This window comes from Centroberyx gerrardi, chromosome 9, assembly GCF_048128805.1.
Source record: "Centroberyx gerrardi isolate f3 chromosome 9, fCenGer3.hap1.cur.20231027, whole genome shotgun sequence".
In the NCBI taxonomy this organism is placed as follows: domain Eukaryota; kingdom Metazoa; phylum Chordata; class Actinopteri; order Beryciformes; family Berycidae; genus Centroberyx; species Centroberyx gerrardi.
Window position 1 is genome coordinate 21,538,260 of NC_136005.1, and position 25,672 is coordinate 21,563,931.

General features: G+C 44.0%; 1 protein-coding gene across 4 annotated transcripts in view; it reads left to right on the forward strand.

The window, feature by feature from the left end:
- The window catches only part of pik3r3b (phosphoinositide-3-kinase, regulatory subunit 3b (gamma)), a 170,461-nt gene that overhangs the window by 26,509 nt on the left and 118,280 nt on the right, over positions 1-25,672 (forward strand). Inside the window, exon 2 of one of the 4 annotated variants that reach the window (XM_071915096.2) lies at positions 18,690-18,701. The exons of the other annotated variants lie outside the window; for them this stretch is intronic. Coding sequence (XP_071771197.1) covers positions 18,690-18,701 — 12 coding nt within the window. The remainder of the gene's footprint in view (positions 1-18,689; positions 18,702-25,672) is intronic. 4 annotated transcript variants of the gene reach the window in all.

Sequence of the window (25,672 nt, forward strand, 5' to 3'; positions counted from 1 at the left end):
TTCTACAGTGTGAAAAACTACTTCACAGACTTGAACATTTCCTGACAGTAAACATGAAGCTTTAATTTGGTTTTAAGTCTCTCTGTTTCATTGTTAATTCATTGTGCCCGAGTTGAGTGTCTTCATATCGGTGTGCGCACTCAGAGACCTCATTGGACCAGAGAATATTTCAGGCTCTTTGATTGGAGGAGCGAGGCCGGAGGGCGGGCGTGTCACAATGTAAACTTGGGACAAAACATTTCCCCAACTAACATCCATTATGATTATGTTACGCTGACACTCACAGAGCGAAATGGAAAAACTCCCTCAATACGTGTTGCCTTACAAACTTTATTGTCACATCCATGTCTTATTTGGGGCGTCTTTGTTAGCCCGGGACAGCAGTTAACCTAGATAATTACATACAGCATGCATGGCAAAATGATTGGGGGAAATGTAAACTAGATGCAGACAGTAGTAAATGGGCTGTAACTCTAAGTGACACTGGACAAGACAGTGTCACTTAGAGAAAAAGAACAAAATAGGCAGGCGTTATCCTGAGCCGGGACACAAACACTCTGTCTCTGCTTCTCTCTTCTGAGAACACTCACATGGATCAGAGCTAATCAGGGTGTAAGACAATATTGATAGATCAGGCCTATTCAAACAAAGCAGATTCCACAGGCGAGGCATCTGTCATTGCTGCTGCTGATGTGGCATTATCAAGGACGGCCGCAATGCGTGTTTGCTGACTCATTATGGGATGGATATGCATTTGGGACATGAGGCCACCTTAAGATCACCTAAATCCTACACATTCTATAGGCTGCTTCATAAGAAGCTTACATATGACCCTTTGGAATCTATGAGTGTGTTTACATGCACACCAATAATGCCACTGTTATTACACTCACATACTGTTCTCTTTTTCAGTTGGGAAGGTGCAGGCTGCATTGAGCAGCAATATTACACTTAGTACACTTTTTGAAAGCGTTTATTCTCTGTTGAGAGAGTAAATTGTTTGGAACTGTCCATTTATCAGGCCAAAGCTTATTCAGAAGAGTGCAGATGGTGGAGGGAAGGCAGAGAGATGTTATGTATCCTGACTTCAGTAATCCTGTAATTCCCATAGTTCCCCACCAGCTGAATATATTTTCACTTACAATATATAATTTGTGAATGATTTTCTCTTTTTGTACAGATGTTCAGTTTATCAAGAGGGATGGTCATTTGCTTTTTGCTTTTCTTTTTAATTCCAGGACCTCTAACGTACATTTCTGAATCAAATGAACAAAATAATGACAACATTATGTTCATTTGTCATGAAAAGAACTGGTATCATACAGACATTATGCAGTATTGAGACAATATTAGCCTGCAGTTTAATTCATTCTGATGTGATTTTCTCACATCTGTGTGATATGATGGGATGTTTAAGGCAGATATGCTGTGAGGCTCAACATAAGGGCTTAGTACGGTTTATCAATATGCAAGGTGGGTCCTTTTTGTGCGGGCCGCTGTAGCCTGGGAGCTTATCAGTCTGTGAGTGTGTGTCCACATGTCTGTGTGTGTGTGTGCGTGTGTATTTACATTCTGAGCATTTCTAAACAGATAAGCAATAAAGACTGAGTTATTATTGGTTTATCTCAGGCCAGGACACCTGTCAGACACACACACACACACACACACACACACACACACACACACACACACACACACACACACACACACACACACACACACACACACACACACACGCTCACTGCATGTTTAAGCACAGAGGATGGAGCATGAATGTCAAACTCATGTTAACCATTCCTGAAAAATGCCTCCTGAAATTACATGTCTGAGCTTGTGCTGTATGCTGCCTACATTTATGTGCGGATGTGTGTGTGTGTGTGTGTGTGTGTGTGTGTATGTATGTGTGTGTGTGTATCTACGTATATATTTAATATGTATGTAAATAAGGTACTGTGCACTGGCCATGGACACACACATTAATCGCCAAGACGTCCGCAAGCGTACAGTGTCCCTGCGGGCTTGATGTCAAGGAAGGTGACACGTCTGTGTGTGTGTGTGTGTGTGTGTGTGTGTGCGCGTGTGTGTGTGTGTGTGTTTTTGTGTGTGTGTGTGTGTTTTTGTGTGTGTGTGTGTATATATGTATATGTGCATGCCATCACAAAAGGCCTGTTACCCATCCATATAAATGACTTTACCTTCTGCCCTGTCCTTTCCCCATTTCCTCTTCCTCCTCATCTCCTATTTCTCCTTTACAACGATATTTTTCTTCTTCCTCTTCTTTTTTTCCTCATCCTCTCCCTCTTTCTCCTCCTCCTCCCTCTACTGCTGCTCCTCTCCTATGCGCCCTATTCCTCTTTGTGCTTGTTTTCCCTCTTCTTCTGTTCGACTTTCTTCTCCTTCATCGTCTCTGCTCCTTCATCCTTCATTTTTCTCACTTCTCTTCTTCCATCTCTCCCCTCCTTCTCCTCCCCACTGAGGGCGGTTTCAGAGCAGTTTTTAAACAGTTTGATTGACAGAGCTTAAGAGAAGAGCTAAAATGGAAAGAGGGTGAATGAGAGAGAACAAAGAAAGAGTGAGAAAAAGGCAAAAAAGAACACACCAACACACAAAACACATCTTTTCTCTTCCAAAAAGGGGGATATTTCAGTGTCCAAGTTCTCATCGCTTTCCTCTCCTTCCTCTTCCCACTCCCACTCTCCCTCATTCTTCCCCCTTCGTTCTCCCCCCCCTTCGTTTCCTCCTTTTTCATTTCTTCTCTTAATTTCTTAATTTCTAATATCTTAATTTCTTTCTCTTAATGTATTTTTAATTTCTTCCTCCTCTCTCTCTCCCCCCCAGCCTTCACACCTGCTCCTTGTTGTTATCCTGCTTCTTGCTCCTCTCCATTTCCTTCACATCCTCTGGCATTTTGCTTTACCTTTTCATCCTCCTCCTCCTCTCCCTCGCTCCTCTCGTCTGCCTCTTCCTCCTCTTCCTGTTGTGTGACATTTGGCTGTAAATTCACATGATGAGCGCCGCCCGGTGCACAGCTGTATTCTAGCGCTAATCGTCCTAATTAGAGGTTGGGCTATGCATATGATAATAATAATAATGTGTAAAATCATTGCATGTGAGGTTCCACTCCACATTAGAGGCCTAATATGTTATTAACTCTGCCTCGCTCAGGCTAGTGAACTGCCACCATACATGCACGCACACACACACACACAGTGGCAGCAAACACACTGACACACACAAGCATGTATGCATGCAGCAGCGCGTCATGTAAGAACACACAAACACATTTATGAGCACACACACCTGTCTGAATTGAGAAGGTTGTATGAATAATGAGCCGGCCTCTAAGCTCGCACCATTCTATTTGAAGTGCATATTGGCACTGTGTGCATTTAATATGTTTAGACATAAATTTATACTGTTTTACTTATTCATACACTCTCCCTGTGTGCTTAGTTTGAGACAGAGGAACCCCACTGATGCACCGATTTGCCTCTAATCATCTGGAAGTTTACATTGTCCTTTGTGTGCTGCTTAATAGACCCTAGAGCCCATGATACCTATTCAACCCAATTTGTTTGGAGATAAAAGCTTTCTTTGCAATGGGTTTTGTGAATCTAATACGATATTTGTAACTTGGCTTCGGTCCATTCAAGCCATTTGTGCTGCGGTTATACAGAGAGTGAGCAATGCAGGGAATACAGGCAGGAACAAGAACAGAGAAGCGGTGGTTTGGGGGTGTTGGTGTGTTTTAAGCAACAGCGGGCTGGGATGGGTGGATAGAGAGATCCCCTGCTGAGAGAGGAGCATGCACCATTAGCTCAGCTGGGAAACCAAGCCTGCAGATATGTGACTACACACACACACACACATGCACATACTCACAGACACTCATGCTGCACATACACACGTGCATATGCATCCTGACAAAAATGCACATATATGTGCACATACAGTACATAGAGGCACGCACATGTTTAATGTCTACAAAAGCAAATATGAATGCATACACAGATACAGGCACGAGTGCATACCCATAAAAATGCATATATATGTATGAATACATACATGCAAACAAGTCGATAGCCTTTTTAAAGGGTAGTGTTGTCCTCACTACAGCATCATAATGTTCTCTCTCTCTCTGTTTGTCTGCCTGTCTCTCTCACTCATTTCAGTTTTACTGGCATGGTGAGATTTTCCTTACATTGCCAAACCGTTATACAACAACAGCTAATGTAAACAAAATATAAATATAAAGGAAATGCACTAAATATAAGACCATTTAAGATGCAGTAATGTTCAAATTTGATTATTCTTTGTGTCTCTCTCTCTCTCTCTCTCTCTCTCTCTCTCTCTCTCTCTCTCTCTCTCTCTCTCTCTCTCTCTCTCTCTCTCTCTCTCTCTCTCTCTCTCTCTCTCTCTCTCTCTCTCTCTCTCTGTGGCTGACACCAGCTGTCTTAGTGCAGCTGCTCTACCTTTAGGTGTCAGTCAACCAGGTTGTTAAGTATTCCAGAACTGCTCTTATTACTGGATGCATTGCATACCTGATAACACTAATTGCATCCAGCGTACACAAAAACACTCACAGAAACAGGAACCCCCCTCCTCCCCAGCACACACACACACACACACACACACACACACACACACACACACACACACTCCATTTGCAGTTGACAGCTCAGAGGATTGCTGCACCTTTACTAATTCCTTATCTCAGCCTCCAAACCAAACTCACTCTCCCTCTTGCTCTGTATCCCTTTTTTCTCACTAATGCCATTTAACTCCAGGTCTCCCTATCTCCATCTCGCTTTATTTACCTTTGCTTTTCCTTACCATTTACCTCCATATCCTTGACTGAATACCAAATTTTCCCTCCTATACTCTGTTCCCTACCCTCTCTCTCTGTCTTTCTTTCCTCCACCATGGGGATAACCATGACATAAACTGACTGATTGCTGTTTGGCATGTCCAGTCAACGTTTACACTTTGTTTCTGTACCTCCTCACCTCCCTCTTTTGCTCTTTCCCTACTCTTTCTCTTTTTCTATCTCTGTCTCCAGCTTAGCTCACACATATAAAAACATAAACATGAGTTTTTTGCACAACACACCCACAAACACACACACTTGTACTTTTATTCCTATGAGAGCAAAACACAATTAACACAAAACTGACCTCACATTGCAAAAATGTCCTCACTCTGAGAGGTCTAAAACTCAAACTGGATCTCACAAGGATAGAAGCACAAGAATAGACGCCCTCCCACACACGCACACACACAAACACACAAACACACACACACACACACACACATGCTGCCAGAGACCCCCTTGCATACCTCCACCACTTCCCTGCCCTCTTATCTCTGTCTCAGAATAGATGGTCCCCTTTCTCTGGAAGCCCATCCATTTTTCATGGGCCTCGCCTCTTGACGCTTAGCCTGCCTGTGTCACACATGTGGCTGTGCTGCCTCGGCCAAGCTCCATAAATATTTGATGTTCAGGGTCCTCTGCTTCCAAAAACACTGGCAGACCTCACTCCCGCACACACACACACACACACACACTGATTAGATTGAACACACATGGCCCCACACACACACACGTCTGTATGTCTGAGAGACACAGGGGTGGTCACACTCGAAAATGGTGCAACAATTCTTTCGAGGTTTGCGTGTGTGTGTGTGTGTGTGTGGTATGTGTGTGTGTGTGTGTGTGTGTGTGTGTGTGTGTGTGTGTGTGTGTGTGTGTGTGTGTGTGTGTGTGTATGTGTGTCTGCTCAAACAACCTTCCCCTCTCCATACTGTGATGTTGTCCTAACCTTGTGCCTCTCCCTCTTCTGCTCTTTGTCCCCTGTTGCCCCTCTCTCTGTCTTTGTCTCTTTCTCTCTCTCTCTCTCTCTCTCTCTCTCTCTCTCTCTCTCTCTCTCTCTCTCTCTCTCGCTGTATGTCACTTGACCTTCAGCTCTTTCTCACACAAAGACAAGGGCACTTCACCATATGTGGAAATGCTACATAAATGTGTAGTAATAATGCCTGTGTGTATGAATGCATACATACATGCATGTATGTATATGTGTGTGTGTGTGTGTGTGTGTGTGTGTGTGTGTGTGTGTGTGCAAGCTGGTGGATATTGACCCCAGTAATGCAGGAGATGCCTGCCATCAGGGCAATACGTGTACCACAAGAGTTCTTTTGGCCCAATGCTCCCGTGTGTGTGTGTGACAGTGTGTGTGTGTGCGTGTGTGTGTGTGTGTGTCAGCCTGTGTGTATATGCCGGGTGTCCAGGGGCCCAGAGGTGCTCAGGGTTAATGGATGGAGCCCCATACCTCCCGCTGACAGCAGGTTAATAACCAGAGAGACACACACACACGCACATGCACACACACAGGCAAAGGAATGTAGGGGGGTGAAGGGGTAGGGAAGAAAAGAGAGAGAGAGAGAGAGAGCGGTTACAGAAGCAAGTGAAAGAGAGGGAGAGCAGTATCAAGGGGAGACAGAGATGGAGAGAGTGAGAATGAAATGGAGAGAGAGAGAGAGAGAGAGATGAAAGTGCAAAACAAGAAAGAAGCGGGAGAGGGGTGAAGAGAGAGGGATGAGGAAAAGGGAAAAGAGAAAAAAGAGGAAGGGGAGACAGGGAAGAGAGAGAACCTAGGGTGCATGTTCTCTCTCTCTCTCTCTCTCTCTCTCTCTCTCTCTCTCCCTCTCTCTCTCTCTCTCTCTCTCTCTCTCTCTCTCTGACTCCATTAACAAAGTATCACTACAGAACAAAGAAACGTACTTCAGAAAAACGGAATGAGCATTCCTCTGTTTCCCTTGCGAATATGGGGAGGCAGCTCATGTCACGTGTGCCTCGTGTGTCTCATCACTTGTATCTCACTTTAAAACAGTGATAAGCTTCCTACAAGAAGGTGCTGTCACACACACACACACACACACACACACACACCCCAACACAAACATGGAGAGGCAGACTGGAAATGCAGAGAAAGTGAATTGAGTAAATGAGTAATGGGCAACAATAGAAGATACGATACTAGTACTGAGACCTCCAAAAATCTCCATGAATAAATAAAAGTAACACACACACACATACACATACAGTACACACACACATGCAGTGTTAATAACATGCTGCCTTTGAGAGACAAGGGGAAAGGATACAGAGCATCAGACCTCTGAAGTGAATCGAGGGCCTTAGTGTTGAAAACCAGCGCTAATGGTTTTAATAGCCCAACATCACCCCATTAAGACACACACACACACACCAACACACACGCACATACATTCACATATGACAGGGACAGACATTTCAAGGTTGTGCTGCAAGCTGTTTCCCTCCGTCTTCTTTTTTTTTTTTTTTTTCTTCCCTCCTTCCACCGAGGTGTCTTTTCCACTAGGTCAGCATTAAAATCAGGTCTTAAGGAAAGTGACATTAGCAGTGATGAATGAGTTACATGTTTCATTAATCACCCAGCTGAAAGGTGTGCAGAGAGAGAGAGAGAGAGAGAGAGCGAGCGAGGGAGAAGGCAAGAGGGATGAAAGAGAGAGATAGAGCACTCTCTTGCTCCTTTGCCCTCTCTTTGTTTGTCGAGGCGAGCGGCGGATGATTTACACGCGCCGGACGTAAAGCGGGCGCGCCAAAACCGCTCCAATCAAAGTGACAAAGTCAAATAGCGGCTCGCCCTGAGCTTGGAGCGCCAGGAATAATCGCATTCAATCATAAATTCCATTCTCCCGACTGTTGAAAAGCCCTGGCAGTAATTATGTGAGTTGAATGCACTCAACATAGACAAGTTGAGCCAATTAGCGAGCCGGGAAGTCATTTCTCCGGCAAACGATTCCGTTTACCTGTCTCACCCTTTTGAACCCCGCCGTGGCTACGAGACGAGTGTCGGGCTGCCGGGCTTCTCGGATGCAACTGAGAACGTGTTGTATTTAGTTTGAACAATACCGTGATCTCGCAGATCACTGTAAAAGTACACTTTAACAGTCTGAACGATGGTACATTGGTTATTTTATTCTTTTGACGGAAAGAACGTTAAATAATACGCCTGTGCCAAAATGTTGTATTTGGATGCAAAGAGTTCAAAATTGTCTCATTATATTGTTCTTAAAGGTCGCAATGAATGACTTTTCGTGAACACCATGTACCTGCCTTTCAATAATAGACATGCTGGGATATAGCGTGAGACATTTATGTTGTTTGTGTGCGAGTTTAAAGTTCACTCTTTGCTATTGTGCAGATAAAGAATGCAGGATTTGCAGGTGAAGAAATATAGGATTTATTTGGCATTATGTGTCTTGTTGCTATTCACTATCTCTATGTTGACTATAAGCCTGGGCTGGGAAAAATAGACAGGATTAGGGCCTCGCTTTATCAGTTCATAAGATGTCTGAATGTTATCGGGTTGCATCTGAAATATGTTGCCGGAATATTCCTTCATTTTAAATGTTACAGTAGGTCTTAGTGCCGGTCTGATTCAACCAAAATCCCTTGTGCAACAGCTGTGAGGAAATCCATTTTTACAGCTTAGCCTACTGTGCTGTCCATTAATCACTGTATACAGTGTAAGTAAATACACAACATACATTAAAGCCCTGCTTTTGGATTGCTTTTTTTTTTTTTTTTCACTTTATTCTCATTTTTAGCTCCTGTTGTGAAGAAATGCAAATTGATCCACTGCAAATTGAGTTTTTTAAAGTTATCTTGAAACTTTAGATGCTCAATTCCTGTTTATGTAGTTAAGTATATCGCATTGTTGTAGAGGAAATACAGTATATAAGGAATACATTGTGACCTGTATGGGTTATTATCGGCAGCGGCGCTGAGGGTTTATGCAGGTATTCAGAGTCTGCCCGTCTCTTCCTCTGGGCATTGAGAGTACACCATTAAGATTACCATTTAGATATAACGCATGGTAGGATCACAGTATAGTCTCCCCACCCCCCCCCCACCCCCTCAGCAGGATGGACTACCACCTCCTCAAATACCACTACAGCGCTGGTTATTTTCAGCACAGAGTCACTGGCACACAGAGAATCCTTTGTTCCCATTGTCTCCCATACAGCTACATACAGGCACACTAAGCAGTTAATATCCCCGTGCAGCAGTTGTTAACCTGCATGAAAAATGATCTCTCTTTCCCCCGCTTTTTCCTCCATTTCTCTCTTTTTTCTTTATTTCTCTTGCACACACACACACACACACACACTCAGTTTTTTTTTTTTTTATCTTTCTCTCTGCTCTATTGGAGGGGCCATATTCATAACCAGGTAAGGGCTTTGTTTCTCTCCCTCTAGAGGAACTTTTATCAGTCTGTCGTTTCCGCTCTGGTTGTCTGGTTAGACCGTTATAGGTGGCTGTAACCTGTCTTAGTTAACCTCAGCCTAGTCAACATCAACCTCTATACATGCACTGAAGAGGGGGACAGAGGAGGGGGGGGGGGGGTGAAAGTGAAAGCTGGGGGAAGAGAGAGAGAGATGGGAGTGATGGGAGGGAGAGAGGGAGCAGAAACAGAAGGAGCAAGAGAAGCAGACAAAGAGAGGAGGGAGGAGGGAGGAGAGGGAGAGAGAGAGAATTAAAGAGGAGCGATAGCAGCACCCTCTTAGTCTTATCTTAATTATAAACACGATGACCCAGCTGTGCTACTCGCCATGTGCTAGCGGTCCGACAGTGACCAGTGACAGACACACACACACACACACACACACACATACACACACACACACAGGCACACAGACCTAATAAACCTGTCTGACACCCCCTAATCAGCTCATTTTCCCTCGGGTGGTGTGTGTGTGTGCGTGTGAGTGTGTGTGTGTGTGTGTGTGTGTGTGTGTGTGTGTGTGTGTGCGTGCACGCTCTGTCCCACGGGAGCAGGTGAGGAGGGAGGATGAGAGAAGACGCTTTAATTGCTTTTTCCTCCTCGCTCTCATCCTTCCTCCTCTTCCTCATTCCATCCCTCCGTCCCTGTCCCAGTGAACATGGCAGAGTGTGTAGAGAGAGGCTGTAGAGCAGTGGGTTCACCACAAAACTCACACACACACCCCCCCCCACACACACACACACATGCACACACCACTGCTGCTGCAAAAGATTACAGTGACGTCCAGGTCTAGGACCGTATTAATGCACTCAGGGTCAATGATTACCTTTTTGTGTGGGTGATGGGGGTTAAAAAGTTGACATTACACATTAAATAACATTAAATTATCGGCCAAAAGTTGTATTTGGATGCAACTCTGCAAGTCCAAGATTGTCATGCAATTAAATCCTTTGTAAAATTGATTTTAGTTACTACAATGTCCTTTCCTCTCAACAATGGATGCAATATAGTAGAAATAATGGGAAGCTGTATGGGTGTGAGACATTTAGATTGTTTGTGTACAAGTTTAAAGTTCATTCTTTGCTGTTCAATAAAGACTTCAGGATTTGAAGTTGAAAAAATAATATGATTTATTTGGCATTGTGTGCTGTGTTGCTATTGACTCTCTCTCCTTTGACTTGGCTATAAGCCATTGGGCTGGGAAAAAAAGGGCAGGATTAGGGCCTCGCTTTATCAGTTCACAAAAAGTCTAAATGTTATCGATTGCATCTGAAATGTGTTTCAGGAATATCGCTTCATTTTTTCCGTCGGTCTCGTTCAGCTGGAGACAGACTCTGCCTCCCAAATCCCTTCTAAATGGCTCCCTCGTTAAGCCAACATATTGCTCCCATTCCCAGCCAAAGCCATTTCAATTAGCTAATGAGAGAGGAGCCGAGAGGGAGAACACACTGTGCTCCTCTGATCCTCAAGGTTAAGGGTGGAGGGAGGAGAGGGATGGAGAGAACGAGTGGAAGAGAGGAAGAGAGGGAGGGAGGAAAGGAGAGAGGGAGAGGGAGCACTTGGTTTAATCTATATTGGAGGGGTAATTAGATTCAGAAACCACTACAATGGAGAAATTAGCCAGCGAGTTGATGTGGTGACAAAAGGGATGGCTGGAACTGAGCCGAGAGAGAGAGATACTTAGAGGTTGATCACCTTTGTGAGACAGACATGACTGGTCCACTGGTCCACTGATCCACGTCGTGTGTGTGTGTGTGTGTGTGTGTGTGTGTATGTGTTGATCCATGTCCAGTCTTCTCTCAGCAGCCCCAACAGTGTGTGTTTCCTGTGTGGCTTTGTGTTTTTGTGCGCTCTCATTACCTACAGTAGTGTGCATATCTATTCTTGTATGTGTGTGTGTGTGTGTGTGTATGTGTGTGTGTGCATTTATGAATGTCTAATGCAGACTAAAATAATAAAACAATACTCCTAACCCCCCCACTGAGAAGACAATGATGCTTCCCCTCATGTCTCTCCCCGTCCATTAATCTATTCATCTCACTCTTCCTTACTTTTTGCCTCTCTTACTTTCTCTTTCTCCGTCTTTCATCCTCTCCCGCTCCCTCTGTTTCTCCCTCTTTCTCTGCGGTGTCTATTCCGGCTCAATTTAATGGCCCATTGCCCCGCTAGAGGAGGCCCTAAAAAGATTAATCCACAGCTCAGCCTGGGGGAAGACTCACTCCACAGGAAACCTGCTGCAGCTCTCTGCGAGCTCTTCAGCTGTGGAGAGGCTGGAGAGAGGGTTAGCATGGTAATGAATTGAAGCAGGGAGAAAGCGGGTGAGTGATGCGGTACGCTTGTCCCCTACTGCCATGAAACAGCCTGGCCCGGTCATGTTACTTGATACTTTGTGGTAGCTTGCAGCGCTGGACTCCCACCCCATACCCAAAAGTCTTTCATTTGTATTAGTTTCAGATGAGACTTTTAGTTCTGCATGGTCTGAACAACAAGCACACACAAGCACGATACATTTCTGTGATGTAGCGGTCAATAGAGTATCACACATTCTTTTCTTGAAAGACTCTGCAGTATGTTTGTGTAACTTGCATTATGCCGCTTATTTCTTTATACTTTTGACACATTTGTATAAGCTTGAAACGGTGGGTGAACTCAGTTTTGTCAGGTTTATCCTCCGCTGCACCCCTGCGTGTGATATAATATTGCTGACGAATGGTATGGCATGCCTTTGTAGCTTGCATAATGTTAAGCTGAATTCAAAGAAATGCCTGTGTGGTAGGTAGATCCTGGCGCAGGCTTCCAGTGTTTTGTTATCACCACTTTTAAGTACAGCGGTGTATATTTAGAAATGCCTGCCCACGCTGCTTCAAACTCATTCCTGAAATTCTGCAGTTTCTCTTCTTGCCTTTAGCCTCAGAGCAGTTCGCTCTCATGCACATACTCTGCGCATGCATATTCATGTACTTTTCAAGATGCACACGCGCGCACACACACACACACACACACACACACACACACACACACACACAGAGTACAGTGCAGCCTCTTTGTCTGCTGCTCTTTGTTCTCTCTTGGTTCTTAGCTGTGTCATATTAAGAGCTGTGCTGTGCTCTGAAGCCCCTATCTTGCATTTGTTCAAACATCATTTTTGGCTAACTTATATAAATGCTAACATATATTCTCAAACAGTTTTACTTTTAGATAGAAAAATACCTCTTTCTACAACTTTATTAACTCATTAGTAGCTGAGATTGCAGTGTGCAATTCAAATTTTCGCAAAAATTAAGATGAATGAAATGAACATTTTTAGTCCCTGCAAGCTGCTTTCATTTTGCACTCTTGAACTTATTCTTACAATGTCACAGAAAATTGTCCCCCAAAATGTATTAGAATTATAACTTATTATAACTCATTCTAACTAAATTATAACTCTTAACTATTCTAAATTCTAACACATAATTACTTGCATTGGAATGTATCTTTGCCACTGATTAGTGGTATCAACTGAGGCTGTATACAGTATTTATGTTTGAGGGAGAAACAAGTGTCACCTCTATTGAGTTTGTTGTATTAGTGTTGTCTGGGTTTATTGTCTCAGTGAGTTGTGTTCAGTATTGTCTCAAAGCCCCGTGTGTCAATAAGCAATTTGCTCTCATTGAGACTGACTGTATGCTACCTGGTAATTAACTGTCTGTCTCCTGCCTGCTTTGTACTTAAACCTAGCTGCATGTCCGCTCACTGAGCACCACTGACACACAGTCAATGTACTGCATGTCATCACACACACAAACACACACACACACATAAAGGCATGCCTGTGCTTATACGTCATAACCCTCACAAAGCTGGGATTTATTGCAGGGTTTCCATTCGGAAGCCGCATGTATCAAGGTCAATAAACAGAACATACATAACCTGGTGTAAGCAGCACAAAACCTGGACCTCTGAACAGTGGAAAAAAGTGATATGATATGATCTTATGAGTTGTCATTCACCATGTTTTCTACATACAGACAGATGAGTGTATGTTTGGAGAAAGCCAAAGGATGCCTTCAGCCCACAGTGTCTGTTGCCAGCTGGCAGACATAGTGATGATCTATAATATCATGGGCAGCCCTTCCGTTTGAGTCTGATGATTGCTCTGCATGGTCATATAAAACGGCCAAGGAATACGAGGCCTTTTTACAGGACCCCGCGGCGCAAACACTGTTCCCTCATGATGTTCCCATATTCTAAGATGATAATATCCTCATACACACTGCTAAACAAATTCAAGAGGGGTTTTATGAACCCCAGGATGAGGTGAGACCCCTTCCATGGCCTCCCAAATCACCACATCTAAACATCATTAAAACCTTTATGCAGTGAAGTTCTGTGCAGAGTGCAGAGTGTGAAGCAGATTTCCATCCTTCCAAGCGCCAGTATCCCACTACACACAGTTCAGGACTTGGATGGCAGCATTACAAGGAGGATTGAGGCTGTTCTGAAGGCAAAGGGTGGCCCTACACCTGATTAGGTTTGATTAGATTGATATTCAAATGGACAACAGTTATTATTGGGGCAATCATTATCTCCAGGTTTTGGTTTCAAAATATTGGCTGTTTTAGGCTGCAAATATACAGCAATACCTGCAAAATGTCTGTGATAGAATACTCAACATTGCAAATGCCTGCTCACATAGAACTAAAAGTGCCTTAACAAACTTCGGTGGCTTCATGACTGGCAGTAGAAACCGTAATGGTCAAACTGTCCTTGGCTCTGGGGAAAATGCATAAAGGGAAATTCCTGTAAACCCCTTCAACACTTTGTTAACTAAAACCAGTCCAATTTCATTGTTTTTATGAATCTCTAATGAATACAAATGCCATGAAAACGATGATCTCATCCACAATATATTTTATATAGCCAGTGTTCACTAGGACTGCCAACAGTAACCACTGCTTTCTTTCATTACTGTTTTCATTACTGCCTCCTCTCCCTTCCTCTCTCCTCCTTCCATCTCTCCTTCTCACTGGCCCATACTGTTCCCCTCCTCTCTACCGATGGAGTCTTCAACGTGTGTGTGTGTGTGTGTGTGTTTGTGTGTGTGTGTGTGTGTGTTTGTCTGGCCTATGGACTATGTGTGTGCCTGTGCTTGGAGCACATCAATATGCCGATATGGAGTGTGTGCTTGTGTGTGCTGCTGTGATATAACAGTTGCCTGCGGGGGCCATGTGCATCTTCTTTGTGGTTGTGTGTGAATCCAAACTATGATATAACAGTAGCCAACACAGGCCTTTGAGGTGATCAATTACAGTGCGGAGAGGTTGTGCTCTGGCTTTAACCTTGTTTCGCTCTGACCTATTTATATAATTACAATTGATTTCCAGTTTCCCATGTGTGTGCGCATGTTTGTGTTGCAGAACTGCAGATATTCTTTCTTTCTTTGTACAGTGTAGGCTTAAGCCTTTTATTGTGACACTAACCCTGTAGACATAGGAATCAAGTTTACTAGTTATGGAGTTAGTCTTACAGTAAGTTATTTATCTTGTTAACCATCTCTGAAGGTACGATGGGGGAAAGCTGGGTGCTGTTTGTTGAAATTCTGCTTTAATTATTTTTCTCTTTAACAATATATTTCATCCAACAGTGAAATTCTTGGTAAGATCCTGAAATTTGACAGCCCGACCCACGCAGAAACACAAGCTGTCCGTTCTCTTGTCATACCCATGCTTGATGTGACAGAAAGAATGTCTATAGAGCCGCATACAGTATCTGTAGGAGCAGTCACCATCTCTCTCTCTCTCTCTCTCTCTCTCTCTCTCTCTCTCTCTCTCTCTCTCTCTCTCTCTCTCTCTCTCTCTCTCTGTAGTAAAAAACGGATGGGGTCAGAGAGCTGTGATGGGGGTCAACAGCAATCTGTCACTGTCCCTCCCTGCTGAGAGAGAGAACAAGTGAATGAGAGAGAGTGAGTGAATGCGGAGGGTGCCATAGGAACAGTAAGGAAAGGAGGACAGAATAGAGAGACTTCCCATTATATAAAAAAAAATAAAAAAAATCACAGAACATAGCGTACTCAGCAGAACTCAGCAGAAAGTTTTATCTATAAAAGAAGAATGTTGGCCTCATAATTAGAAGTCTGGTCTGAATCTCATGAGTCACTTGTGATAAATTTGCTCTTGTATAATCTTTTACAGTGAATTTATTGGGTGGTTGTTGTTTTTTTTTTTTTTTTTCTTCACCCTGTTCTTCAGCTACTAGCCTTCCAGCCCAAAGTAGCCTATCTTTTGCTTGGGCTGCTTAACACAGCCAATAACTTTAGATGATATTATATTATCTATTATATTATAATCTGGAGACCTGCTGTAATCGCCCCATGCTTAAAAAATAAAAAAGAATGAAACCAACATTTAAAAAAACACAAAAAGAAACAGAATTTTGATATCAGACACCATGCCTTTAAACTGTGTCCACAAGGAACATTTGACAGCAAGTGCCTGTTTGTTTGAACGTTTGTGTTTCTGTGCATGTGTGTGTATGCGCTTTTCTCGGCCCCACTGAAATTGCGGCGTGTGTGTGTGTGTGTTTTTACCTTTGTGTGTCTCGGTAACTGCGTGTTCATTTATCTCAGACATGGAGAATTTGTGTTGTTTGTGGCTACATTAATGAGCTTTGTTTCTACATAAAGAATGACAGATCGCCTGGAGTGATACGGATCACAGGCTTCCTCTGTGTGTGTGTGTGTGTGTGTGCGTGTGTGCGTGTGTGTGTGTGTATTTTGTGTGCACTTATTCACTAGATTCTGTGCATGCGCGTTTATGTTCTTTGTGCATTTGACTATGCTGCACGTGTGTGTGTGTGTGTGTGTGTGTGTGTGTGTGTGTGTGTGTGTGTGTGTGTGAGACTACATCAGTGTTCTTAGCATGTCAACAATCCTAGTCAAATATTAATGTGAGTGAGTGCCAAGAGGCCTGTCACAGCAGCCATACAGTATCACATCTAAGCCCCCAGCGCTCAGCTATTTACCACACTGCAATTACTGTGACAATATATAGGACACCTCACTATAGGGGATTATACACATTTCAATAGGCAGCTGACACTTAGACTTTAAATGTGTGTTTGTATGAGGAGGAGGCTCTGCCCTATGTGGTGTGTGTGTGTGCTCGTGTGTGCTCGTGTGTGCTCGTGTGTTGTTTTGAGGTTTCATGCGTATGTGTTTGGGTTTATGCGAGTTTGTGTGTATGTGTGTGTGTGTGTGTGTGTGTTCTGTGCACATATTATTTATATTCGTGCACACTTCCATAGGTATACATTCATTTTATGCTTGATGGGTGGGGGTTTGTCCTGTGTGGGTCGGTGTGCGCTTGTGTTTTCTTGTAACATACGTGTGTGTCTCTCTCTCTCTCGCTCTTTTTTCTCTCTCCTCCTTTCCCTCTTACCGCTTTTTTTCCTCCATCTCTTCTTTGTTCCCTCTCTATAGGCATCTAGCATGTATTTTTTTGTGCTCAAAGCACTTGCAGGATACTGCTCTATGGAGAAGCACAATATAAATCTCTTCAGTTTGTCCTTCAAGGCTACACACTGTACATAAAAGTAAGTCTTTTTCTTTTTTTTTCAAATTCATTTTCAGCATCAGTGTGTTGCTGCAGTGTGTCGTCTGTGGAAGGTGTGTGAAAATGGTTAAAGGTTGGTGGCCGTCGTGGGCATTTTTATTCATGAGGACAATGGGAATTTACTGATGGGCATTTTTTGGCAGGAACAGCGGTGAGATATATTATAGTTTTTGGTTTTTAGTTTTAGGCTCTCACACTCCCATTAATGCATATACAGACATACGGTACATTGTGATATACACATTCTCTCTCACACACACACAGTGCAGTGTTGCTTGAAACAGGATACCTGACAGAATAATAATTTGATAGGAGGGTTGCAGTCTCATTATACATGTGGTGTCTCCTCTCTGCTCTCTAAAACTGAAAAACTGAACTCTAGCAATTACTGGAGGTACGGGTCCCACTCTGTCTATACAGCATATATAGATATATATATACACACACACACACACACACACACATCTACAATCTCCTGCCCCTGTTTTTCCCTCTCACTCCGGGCTCGGCCCCTTGGCTGTCTCCCTGGTTGGCTGTGACGGTTTGTTCCAGCGGTGGTTGGGCCAATAAAAAGAAAAGAATAACTGAAGCATGATTGCACTCTACCAAATAAGGGAAGTTCAGCCAAAGGCAAAAGGTTACAGTGTGCACAACCCTACCTCTGTGCCAGAGGCTGAGGTTATAGAGAACATGACCTGAACGCACTGCCAGACAGCCAAATGCAGTATTCACCAGGGTCGTTCAGTGTTGAATACTGTATAGGCTGCAACACACACACACTGTTACTGGGTTTTATAGTGGGGACTTTACTTACATACACACACACAGTACACACACACACACACACACACACACACAAATTTAAATATATGGACTGGTTCTGCATACATATATGGACATCGTCACAAATGAAGTCAAGCATGACACACACACATCAGGCATGCACAAACACACGCTGAAAGTCTCAGGTCAGCCTCATGCTTAATGCAGCGCGCACATCAGCATCCAAACACATACACACATTCACTACTGATGAATGCTTCTTACTGGCATACACACACACACACACACACACACACACTTTTTACCTTTCTTTCTTTCTGTTTTGGATCTATGTAATTACCTGGCCTCCGATATCTTGTCCGTGGTGGTGGTGTGTGTGTGTGTGTGAGTGTGTGTGTGCACATGCAATCCACTATGATGGACAGTGTTCTCCTGATGTCATCACTTTGGGCTGCAGTAATGTGATCACCCTCCCACCCACACGCACGCACACACACACACACACACACACACACACACACACACACATTTGTTCATTGATTGGTGTGATGTAGAGTTTTTATTCCTAAAGGAATGCATGCGGAGTAACAGATCAATAGAGGCCACTCAGACATCTCCTGTGAGAGCCAGTATGCCATCAGTGAACACACACACACACACACACACACACACACACACACACACACAGTATTGAACACACTCACTCATAGATACTGTACATGCAGGGAGAGATGCACACGCAGTATGTCTGTATGGAAGCACAGCAAAACATGCACACAGGCATTCACACACACTCAAACAAACTGTATGCACACAGGAATGCAACAATGCACTGCACACAACAGCGAACAGACACACACATGCACGTGTGCTCATGAACGTACACACACACACACCCACAGCTACACCACTAAAATTCAATTAGGCTCTCTGACACATATTCACCATTAGCCTGATAAATTATTCAGCGTACATGTCCACTTTCCAGGCTGTGGGTCAGGTTTGTCTTTGAATATGTCTGTGTGCTCGCAGCTGTGTGTTGGGCCCAGAAGTCCTGGCAGATGTAGTGCCGTTACCAGAAAACGACATTTGAGGGCATCAGTCCTCAATAAAACATGCACATTTCAAGTTAGTGGTGAGAATTAGTCGCTGTATCATGAATGTAAACCAATGGCATGTCCTCACAGTATTGTAATACTTGTGGTGTGCTGTGTGTGTGTGGGTGTGCATTAGCTGAGACCCCGTTGAGCGAAATGTCAAGTTGTTTGGTAACATGATGCCATTTTGATGATGAGAAGCAGGGGGTGGGCGATCTATCAGAGTTGATAAATGAGATTGGGAAGGAGAGAGAAGAAAGAAGAGAGAGAAGGAGGTGGGTGGCAGTTTGTCGGGGGGGGGGGGCTCTCAGTAGGGTCCCTGCCCATGGAAGGGGCCCGGCCTGCTTTTAATCAAACCGACCACCTATTGACTGGCATAAAGAGCACTTATTTTATTATTTTATCTGTCTGACAGCATACGGTCAAGAGGGACAGAGACAATGGGGTAGAGATATAAGGGATGACATTGTGAGTATAGAGGAGTATGCACAATGCCCTGTATTCATGGATATAAAAGATGTGTTCCTACCAAACTTGACTTAAACTAGCACTGTAAATATGAAATCATAGGGAAAATGAACTGAACAAATTACTCCATGCACATAAATGTCCCATGATACTCATTACATTAGCAACCAACCCACTTGATTTTTTTTTTTAGAGATTGGAATGCGGACACAGATGGCATGAAAAGACGTATCTGGCAGAATAAAGAGACAGAGAGCGTGAGAGACAAAATATCCTGAGATTAGAAATCGCAGTAATTAGAAAATCTCACAAAATTTTGACAACAAAGAAAGAGTTAGCCATTATACTCTAAGAGAACACACACACACACACACACACACACATACAGAGTCTTGCGGGAGCAGTTAATTGATACTTTAGGTTAAGCAATATAGTCCAGAGGAAATGTTTATTTGGAGAAGGGAGGAACAGTCAATAATTGATGAGATGGCCCATTTGGTTTTTTACAGCTAGTGTCAGAGCTTGAGGTGGCAATAGTGACATACTGTAATGTGCATGTGAGATGGAGATAGATAGATAGGTAGTGAGATAGATAGATAGGTAGAGAGAGAGAGAGAGAGAGAGAGGGAATGAATGTATCTACAGTATGGTGGTATTATCTGCAGCATATGTGGCCACAAAGCAAGACAAATGGCTTATATTTGTTTGTGTGAAAGAGATCATCTATAGCATTTTGCTTGTGTCTGATGTGCTTTACCTACAGATGCCTTTGAAAGTTGAATTTCCAGAGGAAGACAGCTTCCATGTTCGCATGCCTACATGCGTGCGCTTGTGTATGCATGCATGCTAATGTATGCATATGTGTGTATCCATGTGTGTGTCAGGGTGTGCACATATGCCTGCATGAGTGTGCGTGCTGGCCTCTGGCCCCTGTTGTCTGTCTGCCAGAGGGACGGTGCGCCCCAGGGGAGGAAGCGGGGGCTTTCCTGGGCTGGGATGCTGTCACGGGAGATTGGCCAAGGGGAGATGGAGGATCAAGGTTTTCCCTGGCTTTTAGAGAGGCTTAGCCGGTAATATCACCGCTGTGGTGGGTCTCCAGTTCTGCATGGAATTCGGGGCTTCGAGCACACAGCAACCATGAGGAGGAAACATGAGGCTGTTGTGGCCAAAGGCAATAGTAGCTTGGGCTGGGCCATATATCTTATAATAAAGAAATAAGTTAAATGTTACTTCTTTCTGGTCTTAAAGGCTGCATTAAAGTGACACAATTTTCTGAACTTATTAGCCTGTTCTGGCTGAGTAAAATGACCAATGATTGGCTTTACCTGCTCATCATATCCATATTGCTTATTACTGATTACACATTACTGATTACTAATGATCATTATTAATTTTCAAAATGTTCTTGTGTGTAAATATCTTATGAAAGCACGAATACTCGTCCCCAAAATATCATCACATTATCCATATCGAGCTATTCAGTCTAAAATATTGTGATATTTGATTTTGTCAATGTTGCCCAGCCCTAATAGTAGCAGTAAATGCACCACTGAATCTTATTATGCAAGACAAAATATATTTCTAGAGTGTATTTCAGATTTTTCTACAGGCAGACATCATTTAGGTGGACTCTCTTAGAGTTGAATAGGCAGAGAAATCCTTTAGAGTGGGGCTGGGGAAGAGGGTGAAGGTGGGATAGAGGGAAGGAAGAGTGGATGTGGAGAAGCAAAAGGGGATAAACAGAGAGCAGTGTTGCTCAACTGGCTTCAACTCGGTCCTCTGTATCCCAGGTGGGTGCAAAGGCAGCCAACCATTAGCTCCCAGTATACCCAAGTTGATGCCCATCATCTACCCTCTGGGTTTGTACGCCTGATTTGTCGAAGAATACCAACTCTCCCCTGGATTTGTTTTTTCGGCTTTATTCCCACTTGACGACGGCTTCACTCAGACCTTTCTCCACAGCGCTAAAATGAAGTGGAGGGTCTGGATAGCGAGACAGAGAGATAGAGAGAGGTGGGGGCAGTGGAGTGGTGACCCCGAGGCTGCTCAGGCATGACGGCTCTATCCTGTTACCAATGTGAAGACTTGAAATGACAATCTCTCCTCCACCTCTGCTCGGATGTTTTCCTTCCTCCTCCTCCTCCTCCTCCTCCTCCACCGAGTGTCATTCTCCCTCGTTTTTGCTCCCTCTCCCTCCCGTCCTCCTCTTCTCCCTCTCGTTTTCCTTCTCCTATTCCTACTCGTCCTTCTCCTCCTCCACCCTGTTCTCCACTTCTTCTTCTACTGTTCTCCTTTCTCTCTTCCTCTTTTTCCCCTGTTCTTCTGTCCTCCCATGTCTCAGTCCCACTCTTTTTAACCCGAACCCTTGCTTTTATTTGGCATGGTGGAGCACACTCTTTCTGTCTTCTCTCTCTCTCTCTCTCTCTCTCTCTCTCTCTCTCTCTCTCTCTCTCTCTTTCTTTCTCACTGTCTTTTCTCCCACAAGTCCCACTCATTCTGTTTTCTCTTTCTCATTCCCTCTCTCTCTCACTCGCATCACTTCCTCCTCTCTTCCTCTTTCCATAAATCACACAAGGTAAAAAACAGACAAAAAATATAAAAACATACAAGACACTTTAATTAAATACCAGAGGACAAATCAAATTGGCAATGCCTATCTTTTAGACTTGAGCAGATAAGTATTATAAATATTGTTTGTCGGTGTTATATGGTTTATGCATATATTACTGTTTCTGTGTGTCCGGCTGACATACCGAAATTTAAGTCAATTTACCTTCAGTTCACTTTCACAAAACATTTTGCCTAATAATTGATGACCCTTTCATTCAGTAAGCTCATCACAGATTGTACATAGGAACATTTTATGGGAAATGTTCCCAGTTTCAAAATTTTGAAGAAAACAGTTCTTTTTCTAAAATGACTGAATTGAGTGTGAACTGACCCTAAACCTGCCGCATGCTACTTACTTTGCAGTATACAGTATCAACTTTCAAAGATAGCCATTGCACTGTCCAGTCAGGGTTGGAGTCATCTGCCCCCTAGTGCGGTCTAAGGGAACTGCAGGACTGAAAAATAACTACTGCAACTCTCCACTCTAATCGAGAAAGATCAGAGAGCGCGAGTCCCAGCGCAGGGACTGGAGATAAAGATCAAACTTGCTTATGATCTCGTGTGAACGTTAAAAAATGAATGAATTTCCTCTTTCATACTAGATGTTTAAGTATTTGACCTAAATGTAATGTATTATACATCAAGAGTATTTGCTAATATATGACTTATCTTAAGCCCCAACGGCACAATATCCCTCACTTTTCCCACATGTAATATAGGCATCTCAATCTATAACTTCTCTCTCTTATCTCGATGTGTGTGTGTGTGTGTGTAAGTGTGTGTGCACATGCTCAAGTGTGTGCATGTTCAGATTTTTACACGTGTGTGTGTTTGTGTATATATGTGTGTGTGTTATCCGTGCACACAGGGCTGAAATTGAAAAGAACAGGGGTTCAGGGTCTACTTCATAATGCCAGGGCCCGCTGGACTCCAGTGATCAATAAATCATTTCCAAACATTGCCGAGTGGAGACCACAGCTGTCTTAAGGGAGAACACAGACATTAGTGTGTGTGTGTGTGTGTGTGTGTGTGTGTGCATGTAGGTATGTGCGTGTTGGTGTGTAAAGGGGGCTATGGTGTTATAGTGGGTGTGTGTGTGTGTGTTTACATGTGTGTGTATTCACGAGTATCTGTCCCTTTGTGTTTGTGCCGTTAAAAAGGAATGGCATGGAATGGAGTAGGGGAATGCGTGTGTTTGTGTGTGTGTGTGTGTGTGTGTGTGTGCATGTACCAGTGCAGTGCAGTGTAGCATGGTCCAAAGCAGTGCAGTATAGTGCAATGGAGCATGTTTTAATGACAGAACACCCCACTGGCCAGGGGGTGACAGTTTATTACTGACACACACACACACACACACACTCACGCACACACACACACACACACACACACACACACACACACACGCACACGCACACGCACACACACACCTACATACACACACACACACATTCAAGTAGATACTCACCCACTCTCTCCCTTTCTTTGTCTCTCTCACACACACACACACACAACTAGAGCGCACCTTTGTGTGGCGCATTTACTATGTGTGCAGTATGTGTAAAAACTGTTTGGCATTTGCCTGAATGTGTAAGTGTCTGTATGTGTGTCTGTATGTGTGTCTGTATGTGCGTGTGTGGGTTTGTGCATGCACACACGTGTATCTGCCTTGCACATTGAATGCATGACCTCCTATGTCTTTGTGCTTGTGTCTTTGTGTGCAGCCCATACATTTTCCATAGGCTGGTAGGTGGCAGGTCTGCTGCAGAGTGGGCCACTTGGCTTTCATTGTTCTTTATCTGCCGCTCCTCTCCTCTCCTCTCCTCTCCTCTCCTCTCCTCTCCTCTCCTCTCCTTTCCTCTCCTCTCCTCTCCTCTCCTCTTTTTCCCCTCTTCTCCTCTCCTCTCCTCTTTTCCTCGCTCCTCTCCTCTCCTCTCTTCTTTTCCCCTCTCCTCTCCTCTCCTCTTTTCCTCTCTCCTCTCTTCTCCTCTCCTCTCCTCTCCTCTCTTCTTTTCCCCTCTCCTCTCCTCTCCTCTTTTCCCCTCTCCTCTCCTCTCCTCTCCTCTCCTTTCCTCTCCTCTCCTCTCCTCTCCTCTTTTCCCACTCTCCTCTCCTCTCCTCTCCTCTCCTCTTTTCCCCCTCTCCTCTCCTCTCCTCTCCTCTCCTCTTTTCCCCCTCTCCTCTCCTCTCCTCTCCTCTCTTCTTTTCCCCTCTCCTCTCCTCTCCTCTCCTCTCCTCTCCTCTCCTCTCCTCTCCTCTCCTTGGTTGGGAAACAGTCATCCAGCCAGCCAGTCAGTCAGTGCAGTGCTTGGGGCGGTGTGAGATATTGCCTGTGTGATGCTTTGTGACAGTGACGTTAATGGAAGCACTGTACATTTAACGACCTATATCTCCGGAAATTCCACCGCCGCTTCTCGCTACTCACACACACACACACACACACCTGAAACTACACAGAACTATGGCTCAGATACACACAATCAGTGCAACAGATACAGGGGCATGCACGTGTAAACAGAGTATATTTGTGTGTACGGTGGTTTTCTTGACAAAAGATTATTAAGATTATTGGGTCATGCTCCTATGCGAGTGTATCGGCGTGCGCACGCATCAAAGGGCATATGTCACTTAACTAGGCGTTACTGTCACTCAGCGGTGTGTGTGTTTTGATGTGACACAACCGTCAGCGGCACGACAAAAGAGCAGGGGGAGGTAGCAGAGCCGGGTAGCGATAAAAGAGGAACAGAATGAGGGCGAGAAAGAGAGAGAGAGAAAGGCAGGAGCGAGACGCAGCAAAAGAGCAGGGAGAGAGAGAGAGACAAAGAGAGGAAGGGAGCGTGTAAGTGAGAGAAAGAGAGAGCGGGGATGGGAATGATGAGGGCGAAGCCGAATGAACAAGAGAATGAGAGAGAGAGAATAGGACAGAGAGAGAGAGAGAGAGATTTGAGTTTGGAGAGGCAAGAGGAAAGAGTTGCAGAGAACGGCAGAACATGCAAATGAGTGAGAGGACAGATGGAGACAGACAGAGGCAGAGAGAGAACAAGGGAATGAGACGGAGACGGACAGATTCAGTAAATGAAGATTGTTCTGCTGTCCTCTCCTGGCTTTTTTGTTCACTCCTGCTCTTCATCCCTTGTGCCTCTCTGCAGTGTGTGTGTGTGTGTGTGTGTGTGTGTTCATGTGTGTGTGTATCCTTTAATACGTGTGGTTTCAAGTGTTTGTGCGTGTGTGTTACCTGCCCACAGGTGCTCCCCATAATTAATGCATTCTTGTCAAAGGAGCCGGCTTTATTTATATCCTCCTTCAACTCTACCTTTTCTGTTTTTCACAATACAATGCCTGCATTGGCAAAGCAGTTGTATGGTAATCCATAATTGGAGAATTCTCTCTTTCTTCTGTCTAATTGATTCCCAATAGTGAAGCCAGTGACAGCTGCTGCTTGCAGTGAGAGCGGTGCTCGTGCGGCTGTAATTGAATCCCACGTGTTGCTTAACCTTTCCACTGCCAGTCTAGCTGATTAGCTGCTGTCAGTCAGGCATCGCCAAATAGAAAATGTACCTTATTAGTTCCAGTAACCAAAAATGGCACTTTTTTTAAAACACTGACACCATGATATGTGCGATTTAATTATACCACGCTCAGCCCCAATGACAAAAAGGATTGTTGTTGCTTTATTTCTGGAGACTGTCGGGGAGGAGGGAACATTTGATTATTCTGATTAATGCTGGAGTTCAATGAAACAAACCTCCCTGCCTTAAAACTGCTGAGGGCTGCTGTCATTGTATGCTAGATGCTCACC